The 12,220-nt window shown below is 60.1% G+C and overlaps 5 protein-coding genes across 5 annotated transcripts in view, besides 20 other annotated features; all 5 read right to left on the reverse strand.

The window, feature by feature from the left end:
* Tco025E_03926 (uncharacterized protein) overlaps nucleotides 1-10 on the reverse strand; it is a gene marked incomplete at both ends in the record, with an annotated part of 411 nt that extends 401 nt beyond the window's left edge. The window contains one exon of the mRNA XM_029370842.1: nucleotides 1-10. This exon is cut by the window's left edge and continues 401 nt beyond it. Coding sequence (XP_029229061.1) covers nucleotides 1-10 — 10 coding nt within the window.
* A 289-nt stretch (nucleotides 11-299) lies between these two features.
* Nucleotides 300-322: a microsatellite.
* Nucleotides 323-367: 45 nt separating this feature from the next.
* Tco025E_03927 (uncharacterized protein) lies at nucleotides 368-3,853 on the reverse strand (the record flags this gene model as incomplete). The annotated part of the gene is made up of 1 exon (XM_029370843.1): nucleotides 368-3,853. The coding sequence occupies one exon, from the start codon at nucleotides 3,851-3,853 to the stop codon at nucleotides 368-370; it is 3,486 nt and encodes a 1,161-aa protein (XP_029229062.1).
* Nucleotides 3,854-4,027: 174 nt separating this feature from the next.
* Nucleotides 4,028-4,056: a microsatellite.
* Nucleotides 4,057-4,223: 167 nt separating this feature from the next.
* Nucleotides 4,224-4,251: a microsatellite.
* A 42-nt stretch (nucleotides 4,252-4,293) lies between these two features.
* On the reverse strand, nucleotides 4,294-7,476 carry Tco025E_03928 (putative fatty acid transporter protein-like; the record flags this gene model as incomplete). Its single annotated transcript, XM_029370844.1, has 1 exon — nucleotides 4,294-7,476. The coding sequence occupies one exon, from the start codon at nucleotides 7,474-7,476 to the stop codon at nucleotides 4,294-4,296; it is 3,183 nt and encodes a 1,060-aa protein (XP_029229063.1).
* Nucleotides 7,477-7,541: 65 nt separating this feature from the next.
* Nucleotides 7,542-7,600: a microsatellite.
* Nucleotides 7,601-7,691: 91 nt separating this feature from the next.
* Nucleotides 7,692-7,736: a microsatellite.
* Nucleotides 7,737-7,774: 38 nt separating this feature from the next.
* Nucleotides 7,775-7,817: a microsatellite.
* Nucleotides 7,818-7,832: 15 nt separating this feature from the next.
* Nucleotides 7,833-7,879: a microsatellite.
* A 264-nt stretch (nucleotides 7,880-8,143) lies between these two features.
* Nucleotides 8,144-8,180: a microsatellite.
* A 70-nt stretch (nucleotides 8,181-8,250) lies between these two features.
* Nucleotides 8,251-8,289: a sequence feature (GA-rich).
* A 187-nt stretch (nucleotides 8,290-8,476) lies between these two features.
* Nucleotides 8,477-8,509: a microsatellite.
* Nucleotides 8,510-8,676: 167 nt separating this feature from the next.
* Nucleotides 8,677-8,713: a microsatellite.
* A 123-nt stretch (nucleotides 8,714-8,836) lies between these two features.
* Nucleotides 8,837-8,859: a microsatellite.
* A 118-nt stretch (nucleotides 8,860-8,977) lies between these two features.
* Nucleotides 8,978-9,032: a microsatellite.
* Nucleotides 9,033-9,043: 11 nt separating this feature from the next.
* Nucleotides 9,044-9,069: a microsatellite.
* Nucleotides 9,070-9,133: 64 nt separating this feature from the next.
* Nucleotides 9,134-9,172: a microsatellite.
* A 67-nt stretch (nucleotides 9,173-9,239) lies between these two features.
* Nucleotides 9,240-9,269: a microsatellite.
* A 76-nt stretch (nucleotides 9,270-9,345) lies between these two features.
* Nucleotides 9,346-9,378: a microsatellite.
* A 59-nt stretch (nucleotides 9,379-9,437) lies between these two features.
* Nucleotides 9,438-9,468: a microsatellite.
* A 73-nt stretch (nucleotides 9,469-9,541) lies between these two features.
* Nucleotides 9,542-10,102, reverse strand: Tco025E_03929 (putative RNA-binding protein; the record flags this gene model as incomplete). Its single annotated transcript, XM_029370845.1, has 1 exon — nucleotides 9,542-10,102. The coding sequence occupies one exon, from the start codon at nucleotides 10,100-10,102 to the stop codon at nucleotides 9,542-9,544; it is 561 nt and encodes a 186-aa protein (XP_029229064.1).
* A 540-nt stretch (nucleotides 10,103-10,642) lies between these two features.
* Nucleotides 10,643-10,688: a microsatellite.
* Nucleotides 10,689-10,781: 93 nt separating this feature from the next.
* Tco025E_03930 (uncharacterized protein) lies at nucleotides 10,782-11,102 on the reverse strand (the record flags this gene model as incomplete). The annotated part of the gene is made up of 1 exon (XM_029370846.1): nucleotides 10,782-11,102. The coding sequence occupies one exon, from the start codon at nucleotides 11,100-11,102 to the stop codon at nucleotides 10,782-10,784; it is 321 nt and encodes a 106-aa protein (XP_029229065.1).
* Nucleotides 11,103-11,199: 97 nt separating this feature from the next.
* Nucleotides 11,200-11,237: a microsatellite.
* The last annotated feature ends 983 nt before the right edge of the window (nucleotides 11,238-12,220 follow it).

The raw sequence follows: 12,220 nt of genomic DNA on the forward strand, positions 1-12,220 counted from the left end.
TCTTTGGCATTTGTGTGCGTTTGCGGTGTGTATATGTGTGTTGTTGCTGTTGTTTCGAGTGCTTGACCTGTTGGCCGCGTTCTGCGCGTGCGGGAGAGAGAAGCGAAAGAGCAGAAGCGGCGGGAGCAGTACGAGGGACGAGGCACAACCGCAGCGTGAGGGGGCGGCGGTGCGCCGGCGTCGCGCCTCCCAACCGCCTGGCGCCGCCGGGCTCCCACGCAGAAAAAAGGAATGAACCACAATAAAAGAGGGGATACCACAACATCGTCGCCTAAGGGAAAAAGGAGCGGCACACACACAGAGAGAGAGAGAGAGAGAGAGACGGAAAGGCATAGGCAGCACCCTTTGCTTCCGTTCATCTTTCCTTCTAGCATTCGTCACTCCCCCATACTTCCTTCTGTGTTTGCTCCATACCCAGCTGGAAAGGGGAGTTCGTTGCCTTTTCCACCCCCGGTTTCGTAGGACGCGGAAAGCACCGAACAATAAACTTCGTCGCCTCTAGAAGGGAGCCACCATGCAACTCCCACGGTGTGGCGTCCCTGCGAGCCCATCGCCTAGCCACGTTGCTAATGAAATCCTCATCATCGCCTTCGTCTTGAGGCAGCGGAGGCATCTGCGCGAGTGCCTCCTGCACTGCCTTCTCTCCTTCACGCTGGATGTGCTGCGCGAGAACCTGAAAAAGCGCGATGAGGCGGCCCATGATACTTGTGGCTGCGTCGTGCAGGAACCAACGACGCCCACGCGAAGCCTGCGGCACGGTTTGTAAAGTCCTGTGAAGCACTTGCCGGTGCCGCTTGCATCGCTCCACGAGCTCAGCTATCGCCTGCTCAGTTATTGCGCTGAGGGGCAGGGAAAAGTAGAAGAGATCCTCCTGGCACACATCGCGGGGTGTCCAGAGCCGCAGTGCGGTGTTGCTGTTGCTCACACGCGGGCTCCTGGAGGGAGGTGTGGACGTGGGAGGACGCATGCGTCGCCGCGGGGGCACGCCACTGTGCTGCTGGCGGTGCAAGTACTCCAGCGCCGCCCGCGGGGTTAGGAGACGCCGGTAGTACCGTGACGCCAGGGACGCAAACAGACCCAGGGCCGCGCGGTACGCCGTTTTCTCCGCTGCGATGCTCTCTAGTTGCCGCTGTCGTACGTGCTCTAAAGGGTCCATCGCATTTCCACCCACCGACGCGGAAAACATGTGCCTGTGCCCCTCCATCGCCCGCCGTGGCTGCTGCCGCGAGAGGCCTGAGGACTGACTGCCAGACACGCGTTGCAGCCGCACCGTGTCGCTCGCACCGTCGTCGTGAGAGCCACTTTCCTCCGTGTCCTCTTCCCCGTCACGCTGCGGCCCCTCCCGCCCCACGGCGGGGGCGCGGCGCGGCTTCAGAAGAACGGAATCCCCCCCGCAGCGGGGGCTCTTCTGGAGGTCGGCAATGAACTCACCGACACGATGCCCCACCGTGCTGTCACTGGTGCTCGGCTGGATCGGGGAGACCGACACCCCGCCGGCCGCGTCCTCCGCCTCCGCCTCCGCCTCCGCCTCCTCAGCGTCGTCAGCCAGCGCCCGCCTCCTGGCGCTGCCGCGAAGGTGGTGCAGGACGAACCACACAAATACGCGGCACGCATGGCCGTGTTGCGGTCCCAGGCCCTGCCGCTGCCGCTGCACAGACGCCCAGCGACCCTCGGGCATGAGGCGGTCTGCCGTCCGACTCTGGCGCGACAGCGGCTGCTGCTGCCGCCGTAGCAACCGCGCTAGCACGTCAAGCTGCGGCTGCAGCTGCTCTTCCCCGCGCAGTTGACTCACGTCGTTCACCACGGTGCCCATCGCGTCCACAATGAGGAGGCCTCGCACTGCCTGCGGCGGCAGCGAACGGGCAAGTGCCTCCATGACGTCAAAGAGCACCTCTCGCTGCTCGGACGTGCAGTGCAGGGCATCAAGCACGTCCAGAAAGCGCTCACGCACCAGCGGCGCGTGCCACATCATCACGCCAAGCAGGGAGACCGTTTCGATGCCGGCGCTGCACAACACCTCCGCCTGCGGCTGGCAGGACGGAAGTTCGTCGCGGCCGTCCTCATCGTCATCGCAACCCTCGCCGCCGCCGAGCTGCTTTGCCGCGTCTACAATTATCTGCAGCAGCGTTGGCAGGTACGGCACTAGCCTGCAGGTCAAGAAAAACAGGGGCGGGGAGGCCCGCTCGAGCAGGTCACGCACGAGCCGCACCATCTCCGCCCGCATGGATCGCGTCGCAAACGCACACGCACGGGAGCCCGCCGACGGCGTCGCCAGGCCCGTCATCACTGCGGCCAGCAGCTGCTTCTCCACACACGTGCGCAACAGCACGGAGGCCTCGCGCTCGGCGTCGTCGCCCCCACTCGGCGGCCGCGTTGCGCCAGCGCCGTCCAGCAGTCGATCGACGCTTCTCAGCGCGAGGCGCAGCAGCCGCACCACACCCCGAACGGTCAGGCGATACCGCCGCAACTGTTGCTTGCAATCTTCGTCCCACCTGCGGGAATTCACGGCGGCTGGACCTGTGAATAGGCGCAACAGCAGAGTGGCACACACTTCTGCCACTGCTGCGGCGTCCACGTGCTTCGGCGCGCATCTGCCGGGTGGACACTGCCGTGCCGCATCCTCCCACCGCTCGTGTTCCAGCACCAAAATCAGTGAGCCCAGCACTGGCTGCAGCACGGCAAAGGAGGCCCCTGTCGCCACGACGCCCAGCAGAGACCGCAGCGACGGATTTGTCACCCAGCGCCGCCAGTAGACACGACCATCGCCGTCCTCAGCATGACGGCCACCGCCCACCAGGGCGGACTGTAACCCCGCGTACAACATCGCGGCCAGAAACTCCTTCACCGGGGCACTGGGATCGGAGAGGATGCATTCGGCCACCCGTTGCCCCCAGACGGCGGGGCTCGTAACTTGCCGCGCGCGAGCAATGGCGTCGGGCAGCAGTAAGAGGCCCGCGTGGCTCACGTCGCAGAGCACCCGCGCCATCGCCACCCGCTGGGCATGCACAACGGGCTGATAAAGCAGGCTGCGCCAGAGATAGTCAAAGAGGCCGGTTTGACACAAGGCGTGCCCAAGCGCATCTCGCAGCACGGCGGTTTGCGACGCAACGGCCTCTTCTCTGCTTGAGGGCGCCGCGCGACGGCAGTCGAGCGGCGTAGAGGGTTCTCCACCGACGCGCCTCTCCTCAGCGGTGTCGTGCAGGCACAGCTGGACAACGTCGCCGAGCGCATGAAGCGCAGCGAGCGTGACAGTTCCCGCAAACCACGTCGTTTCTCTCGTGGCGCTGATGGAGTCCTGCGGAGAATCCTCTGGCGGCATCCCGGGCGTCTCCACACGGCTCGTGCCACCCCCGCCCATCAACGCGCGCCCAAGGCACTCTAGCACGGCACATTCCCCGCCGCACCTGGACGACGAGGAGGATGAAAATAAAAGAGGGGTAAACAAAAGACGATAGAGTGTGGTATGCCGCGACAACGGCGGGGGGCGTGCCACGCCAGCAACGGTCATGGACTGCCGCTGCTGCTCCTTTCGATGCAGCATGGCGGGGGCAACGGCGCTGCGGAGGACTTCGGGCAACATGCCGAGCAGCTCAACCACCTCCGCCTCTGAGGCAATGGCGCTTCCGCCACCACTGCTGCCACGGATGAACCCGTGACTGTGGCCGCTGCTGCTGCTGCGGCTGTTGTTGTCTTTGTGGCTGCTGCTCCCAAGGCTCCTTGCGGCGTGGCGGTGGTGGTCGAATGTGAAGTGCAGCGTGTCCAAAATGAACCGCAGACTGCTCCGCTCCTCCGCCAGCAGGTCTGCAGTACGCGTCCATGCCCCAGCAGCGCCGTCCGCGGTGTTGCCGTGCATGCTACCACGCCCCCTTCACCGCCCGAGCAAAGAGAGGCAGCGGCGGCCGCAGCAGAGGCAACAAACGCGGTTGTGCGAGTATCGGAGAAAGAAAAGAATAAAGAGAGCAGGGAAGGGCCCAATGCATCAGCAAACTGCCAACCACAACACCTGGCCGCATGCACGCGGTACACGTGGGAGGGGATGGGAGGGGATGGGAGGGAATTCATTCGAGGACCACACAAAGAGAGTTAGAACGGCAGAAAAAAAACCCATCAACAATGCAGGGCAAACGAAGAAAAAAAATTAAATAATCATTTGAGTTATGCACATGCAAGAAGTGCGGAGAAGGAAAAAAAACCATACCATCGCATGTGGGAACAATTCGCAGTATATATATATATATCTTATAACTATATGCACACAGATTAAAACAGAAGCAAAGCGTGAGAAGGGCGAGATCACCACCCGCATTTCTGCAGCTCCTCGCCAAATGCCCCAACCGTTTTTGCATTCAACGGCAAGTACCCGCAGGAGAGAGACGGGGGAACCGGCTCCACTCCCACAGCGGTCAAGAGTTCTCTTCTTCTCACAAGAACGTACACGCGCGATGCGGCCGGCTCAGACACGGACAGGGCGAAGCTGTAGCCTTCGCCGACAAGCACGTGCCGACGGTACTTGAACATGGCGGCGGCGCTCGCCTCGTCGCGGCCTGGACTGGAGCCGGGTGGGCTGCATGGCCCCCGGCTCTCCGGTGCCGCGTGAGGTTGCTGCTGTCGTGATTGCCCGCCGGTCCCTCCGCCCTTCCCCGTCGCCTCCTCGTCTATGCGTATGAACACGGGGACGGCGTAGCTTGGCAGCGCGGCGGGGCCGCCCTTCACCCCGGCAAACAGGCCGTACAGTTCGTTCTGCAGAAACCGCTTCTCGTCGTCAAGGGTCATACGCAGGGCGTTGTTGGCGCCAGTCCCTCCCTCGGCGGGGGCGGCGGCCCTCTCGCGGGCCTCCCCCAGCGGCGTGAGCGTCAACTTCGCCATCCCCGCCCTTCCCTCGTGGCGTGGGGCGCTGACGCCGTACACGACGGCCTCCCGCACGGCGGCCGTCCGCCCCACCATTTCGTTCATGGCGTTCATCACCTCCATCGTGGACACGTTCTCGCCCTTCCAGCGGAACGTGTCGCCCACGCGATCCACAAACGTGACGAACCCCATCGCGTCAAACTTAACCAAGTCACCCGAGAGAAAGTAGGCGTCGTTTTTCTTGAAGACGCTGCGAGCCACGTTCCTCCGCGTCTCCGCCTCGCTATGGTAGCCGTCGAAGCGTCGCAGCCCAAAGACGTCAAAGCCCTGAATGATTTCCCCCACGATCTCGCCGGTCTCGCCCACGCCGCAGTAGGTGGAGAGCCCCGTCACCGGGTGACGCCACACCGCATCCTGCTCAAAGTCGTACCTCGCAACGCGGAAGGGAAAGAACGGGATAAACTGTGTGGAGAGCCAGTAGATTGGGTCAGGAAAGAGCGGCAGGTGCCCCACAACCCCTGGAATATCGAACAGGTTAAGAAGAAATATATTCCCCTCCGTTGAGCTGTAAAATTCCACCACCTGCGCGATACCGAGGGCGGCCTTGCACTCGCCCCAGATGTCGATACGCAAACCGTTACCAAATGCAAAAGGAACCACCCACCGGGTTTCCCTCTCGTTACCGTTAATATCGTTGTTTCTGCCGTGGCTGCCGTCCACAGCAACGCCGTTGCGCGTGGGGCACACGTCGAGGGTGTGAGACGCAGCCTCTGTCGTTCTTACATAGTGCAACGCGTACCGAAGTATCTCCCCAATGTACTGAAACACGGTGACTCGGTACTGTTGCAGGTCTTGTGTGAATCGCGAGGCACTGAACTTGCTTCGTATTACCATACGTGCAGTCGGCGCCAGCCGCAGTTTCCTCTGCTGCCGACCTAGGTTGCTTTTATCGCACTGTGGGTCCCACTGATACGACGCCACCGCACCCGCCGCACGCTGCTGCTCCTGCAACGCCCGCAGCAGGTGTCCCATGCAGAAAACGACGCCTACCGTGTGGTACATGGGCAGGCAGTTGTACACAGTGAGAACGTTGAGCTCGTCCTCGAGGGAGGAGCGAGCTCCCAAGAACATCCTTTTGAAGGTGGAGCAATAGCCATCATTGCCACCTCCACTGCGGCCCTGGCTCTTCTGCTGCTTCCGCACAATTTCCTTCACCTTGTTTCGGTGCGAAAGCACGGAGGAGAGGAAAATGGCGGCAAAGAACCGCAAGTGACTGAATCGCGCCGCCTTGGGAAGCCCGGTCGTCCCAGAGGTGTAAATGTGCAGCACCGGCATCACTGGGCGAAACCGCAGCAGGGCCTCCCTTGTTGTATTCCGTATGTGGGAGACGGGAAGCCGCCGCTGCTGCTGCTGCTGCCGCTTCCGCGTGGAGGCCGTCGGCTCGTGCGCAGCCGGGGGAGCGGAAAGAATGCGCGCCGCGAGGATAGGGAATGCGGGCTGCTGTGTCTGTGGAAGGCAGTTGGCACGCACGAGATCGAAGAGGTCGAGGGCCGCGACATCGCCGTGAGCGCTGCGGCACCGCGCCTCATTGAATCGTCGCACCTCGGCGAGCATCCACGGTTCCACTCCCTTCGCTGCTTCCGGGACACTCGGTGGCGCCGCCCGCCAGAGAAACACCCTCCGGACACACCATGGCAGCTGCACGGGGCTTCGTTGCCTTTCCCGCCGCTCACCCTTGCCAGACGCCGGGTCGTTCTCGTCGGCGAAAAGGAGCGGCACGTACTTCTGCTCCATCACCAGAATCTCCGCCGCGGCACATTCCAGGCTGTGCGACAACATGCGATGGTTTGCGAGGTTCGTGTTAAGGAGGGCCGTGCTGCAGTGATGATACACCACAGGCCTCTCTGCCTCCGCCTTGGTTTGCGGCCGCCTTGCGTCGTAGAGGACATCCAAGAAGGTCAGCCAAACACTTGCCTCGGAGACGGCCATCCAGATGAGATTAAACTCGGGGCAGTTATCGAGCATCAGCGCGAGTGCATGGGGGCGAGTTTTCGAATTGCCGCTATGCGGGCTCCGCGTGGTTTCGGGGGGAACAGGAACAGGGGTGTGCGTGAGCCAGTACCACTCCCACGCCAGGGCCTCACTTAACAAACCTGCTAAAAGCGTCGCCTCTGCATACGTCACGTTCAATGGGGCACCGCGGAGCCGCATGGCTGGAAGCGCCGAATCTGTTTCCGCCATCTCAAACACCACTTGGTGCTCCCGCGGGGCTCCGGCGACGAGGCACGACTGCTTCCTAAATGCCCTCAACAGTGTCATGCTTATGGACTGCCCATGCGTAATCTCCGCCATGGCGGCAATCTCAGAAAGGAGGGGTGCGAGAAGATACTCGATAGCCTCGTCGAGAGTGTCGTCCGGCCGAGGACACCTGCCGTCCTTCCAGCTGGGGCTGGGCGGCAGAATGGACTGCCAGGCATCGCGCCAAAACAACTTTGCCCTCCGCATCGAGGATCGCGCCTGCACGGCGGCTAGAGAGCCTCCCAGTTTGAGGTACTCCTTCGTGGTGATGTATGCGTAGAGTGACATGAGCACCCAATTCCATTTCCCCTCCGGGTTGACGGTCGCCATCCCTTTTTACTCCCGGGAGCTCCTTCGCCCCGCTACGCAACCGACTATGTAGTGTGTATGTGTATGCTCCCTCCTCGTCTGGGCTCGCCCGCTCGGTCGTTTCCCTCTCTCTCCCCCCCTCGCTATCTATCTACAGACTCCTCCCCCTATTCTACTGTTTCTTTTTCTCTAAACGCGGCCAAACCCCAACCCCCGCGAGGCGTCATGGAGGCAAAAACAACAACAGCAAGAGCAACAGCTGCAGAAAGCAAACATCACCACTGGACGGAGATGGGAGGCGAGCACCCATCACCCGTAGCACATACACACACACACACACACACACACGCACGCACGCAGACGAGATTTCTGCATGCATACATATATATATATATATGTGTGTGTGTGTATGTGTATGCGTTTGGGCTCTACGGGTGAAGTGTGCACGGAATGCTCCGCTAGCAGTGGCGAATCAGCATCAGAGGACAACTTCCGCGGGTATTCATGTCCTATTATCGTTTCTCTTCTTACGTTGTTTTCGTTGTTTTTATCCCCTCCCGATTGCACACAGTAAAGCTTTTCATTTGGCATTTAACACATTCCCTCGCAATATCTCGCCAGCTCGGTTGCCTTCTTTTTACTCCCGTGCCATCCTGCAGGATGCCGAAGGCCGGCCACCCCGCCAAAGACAAACAAACACGCACACAGACACAGACAGACACACAGAGCGAGAGCAAAGGAGAGGGAATGAAAAAAAAAAGAAAACAACGGCAATAAACGAGGAAGCATACAACTGAAGAAGAAGAAGAAGGAGGAAAAAAACAAAGAAGCAAGGTGAACCATTCACCCAGATTTATTCTGGCTCCCTTACTCTCTCCACGTTGCGACCGCACGTAGCCCTCACACACCTACCTGCGCTTCTTCTACCCGTCGCCATTTCCGCGTCACTGTCTGTGGTAACCTCCTCCCCTCCCGCGTACTACTGGAAAGGCTGAAAGCCGCCCGCAGCGGGCGTGTAACCCCCCGCCGCGCCACGGCCCCGCCCCCCGCGTCCAACACTTCTGTTGCCACGTTGCATCATTGCGCCGCCGGCCATCATCCCCATCAGGGCCATCATGGCTTGGTATGGGTCTCCTGCGGCCGCACCGGCCCCGCGTCCTCCTCTGCCGCCGCGTGCCCGCTCGGGGCGGAAGGCAGAGCGTTTTTTCGTCACCTAGAAGAACACACACATAGGCACACACCCACGCACACAGAGACAAAACAAAGTGCACGTCGACGCACACGGGGAAAGAGAAGCAAAGGACGAATTTCAGTTCCAGTTGAGATGCATCAGAAAAGAGAGGCGCTTACGAGAGGGGAGGAACCGAAGCAAGGCAGAACAGTGTGCGTGTGTGTGTGTGTTTGCCCGGGAGAAGGGGGGGGAAGAGAGAGTAAGAGAGGCGGGAGCTGGCCGCACGTGTGGCATGAGACTCTCTAATATATTTATGTTTAAGCGCATAACGGACGCAGTTCTATTCATATATTCTTTATTCTTTTTGATGTGTTGGTGGTTCTTTGTTTTTTGTTTTTGTTTTTGTATATTGGGGGCTATATATATCTAATATATATATATATTTTTCTGTCGCCCCCCCCCACCACTGTCTTATTTTATATATTTCTTATAGCGATAGCTTCTTCTTTGTTGTTGTTGTTGTTGATGATGCTGTTTATTGTTGTTATGATGACTATTGAACTGTAGTGCTGGACAGCCCGCTTATTTGTTCGAAAGGCACGTGCCTGGGCCTCACCACACACACACACACACGCATACTCACTATTCTGCCTTGCTTCGGTTTTTATAGGGAGGGGCGCCGTGCGGCGTACAAAAGAGGGGGCGTGGGCTGTGCGCCGCTCCCTCCCTCGCTCGCCCCCCACCCACCTTCCGCCTCGACGCACCACCCGCACCGCACAGACCGAGCGAGCAAACGCAGGGGAGGGGGGAATGCGTGTGCGTTGCGTTGCGTTGCGTTGCGTGAGTGGCTGGGTGAGGAGTGAGGAGTGAGGGCGCAAGCAAGCAAAAGAAGGGGTTAGTTGGTGGAACTCACGGTCAACATACAATAATGGTACTTCCCTTGAAGCTGGCGTTGTTCTTTGTGTCAATGGCCTTCCCCATGGCTGTGTAGGAGGCAAACTCGAGGTACGCCGTGCCCTTCAGCTCACCCGTCGCGCGGTCCCGCAGGACGGTGCAGTTCAGGATTTGCCCGCAGTCGGCGAAGAACTGCGCCAACTCCTCCGGAGTGGTGGTGGGACCGCCGTTCTCGCCCTTCGGCAGGTTTCCCACAAATACGGAGCGGCCGTCGCTATCCTTGGAGAACTGGTGCGGTTGCCCCGACGTTGGGGCCATCGCGGCTTGCCCACCGACCTGCTTCTGCTGCGCCGCCGCCGCGGGGTCGCCGCCGTGGGCGAACGCCCGCGGCCGCTGTGCGGGGTGGACGTTACGCTCCGCAGGGGGAGCCCTGTCGAAGACGCCCCCAGTCTCCAGGGAGCCGAACGGCTGCTGCTGCTGCTGCTGCTGTTGTTGCTGCTGCTGCTGCTGCTCGCGAAACTGGCGGTCCGCCTCGAGCTCTGCCTCTATCATGGCGATCTCAGCGGCCAAGTTGTCGTCCATTTCTCGTCTGCGGGGAAACGGCAAATGGCGAGACTTTCACACGGCGACAAGGGGGTGCGTATTCTGCGGAGGGCCACGAGGGTGAACTGGTCCCCGCCCGCACACGACGCCGCGGCGACGCAGGACGAGGGGGCGCAGAAGAAGAAGGAGCGGAGGAAAAAGACATACACGCACAAGTGGCAGAAGAGGCGGGGCCGTGTGAAACGCCCACGCAACACCAAAGCAGCGAACACCGCAGTTTTGCTCACGTAGCGAGTAGTTCCCCTGCGCGGCAAGCGAAAAGGAGCCAGTAAAAAGACTTGTCGGGTTCTCTGAAAAGCGGCGACGCACGCACGCGCCCAACGGAGAAGGAAAGCAGAGGGAGGAAGGCAGGGGAAAAATAAAGCAAAAATAAAAAAAACAAAGCAAAGAACAAACAAAAGCTTCTGAATTCCCTTCCCTCCTCCGCCTCAATTTCCGATCGCACCCCTTCAAACGTACACGTACACCTGCCTTTTCGTTGTTTCCCTTTTATTTTCTGTTTACATGCATCATTGGTCGCAGACAAACACACAAACATGCATATATATATACACACACACACACATATTGACATTTGCCGCCAGAGCCATGCGTCGTGGTAGCAAATTTTTTTTGTTTTTGTTTCTGCTTGCTTTTCTTCCACTCGCTCCTCCTCGCACTAAAACCCCTTCTGCGTCTTGAGTTCCAGGGCGTCAATTTCCGGTGGCTTCTCCTCCTCCGGCGCACACGGGAAGTGCTGCGCAATGAACCGCACGTACTGCTCGTCGGACGCGACGAGGGCGAAGAAGGCACTACGGTCGTAGCCGTCCGCCGCCCCACGGCCCTTCTTCTTCTCCTGCAGCTGCTCCCACGAGAGGCCAGGGATGGCGCCGCAGATGAGCTGGTCAATCATCGGCTCCGTGACCTTGCTTTGGCCCTGCGCGTAGGACAGGAAGGCCGTCTTGATGCGCTGTGACTCGTCGTGTGAGATCTTGACCATTTGCGTGAAATCGCTGCCCTCCTCCCACTACTTACCTGTCCGCGTCAAAAGAAGCAAATAAGTCGCAGGGACAACGCGCAGTCAAAGGCAAACCAAAACACACACACAGACACACACACACACACACACACACACTTCTCGGCGTCCTCCAGTCCGAGCGAGAGAAGAAGGCGGAGAGGACAAGCAGCACGAAAGACGGCGGCGGCGGGGAGTACGCACGCCCCCCCACTTCTTCTTCTCGCGCGCTGGATATTGCCTTTAACTCCGTCCGCCCACCCAACTATTCCCCAGGGATGATTATATATATATATATTCTCTTCCCCTCGCCGCGTTGCCAGAGGAGACCGGGGCGGCGAACGAAAAACCCCAAGAGCAACAATACCCCAACAAACCGCAAATGCGGGGGCGTGGGTGGGCGCGAGGCGAGAGAACAACACTCCTCCCGTGCGCCCACGCAGCTCACAAGCGCAAACACATCTACCGGACCCGTTCTCCATGCATTCCACCTCCCCTCCCAGACCATGAGAAGAAATAGCGGGCATGCCGCAACTCAACGCACGTGGACGTGCAGGTCTTCATGCAATGCCCTTTTCCCTCCCGACAGAGGCCTCGCCAGGCGTACAGTTTTTCTAACCGCTACCGCTCCTGTTAACGCTCCCACCGCATGTACGGCTGCATCTTTCGCCGCACCCACGCCAGCACACTTTGGCGTTCGTCTACGTTACACGCGGCAGCGGAAAGGCCAGAGGGGCTGTAGCGGCAGTTCTGATAGTACCCCCCATTCACTAGTTCCTCTCGCACGCAGCAGTTCACCACCACCTGGCTTCCCTCACGTGCTGTGCGCATGAAGAGCAGGTAAAGGTAGCGACACCAACGAAACGTCGTGGCGAGGGGCACGTGACGGTAAAGGTTTGTCACGACACCCCCAGGAACCGCAACACATGTCGTGTACCGCGGTGTATTGCCACCGCCATCGTTAGCGTCATTTTTTTGCGGGCCGTTGTTGTCGCTCTTGTTGGCGGCCGCTGTGGCAAAGGTGGCCGTGGCAGGCACCGTCGACGCCAACGGCTTTGCGGCGTTCGCGTAGGAGCGCACCGCCAAGTCCTGCGCGTGGTAGA

Source organism: Trypanosoma conorhini, assembly GCF_003719485.1.
Source record: "Trypanosoma conorhini strain 025E chromosome Unknown Tco_14.4_contig_00189, whole genome shotgun sequence".
NCBI classification, from domain to species: Eukaryota; Euglenozoa; class Kinetoplastea; order Trypanosomatida; family Trypanosomatidae; genus Trypanosoma; species Trypanosoma conorhini.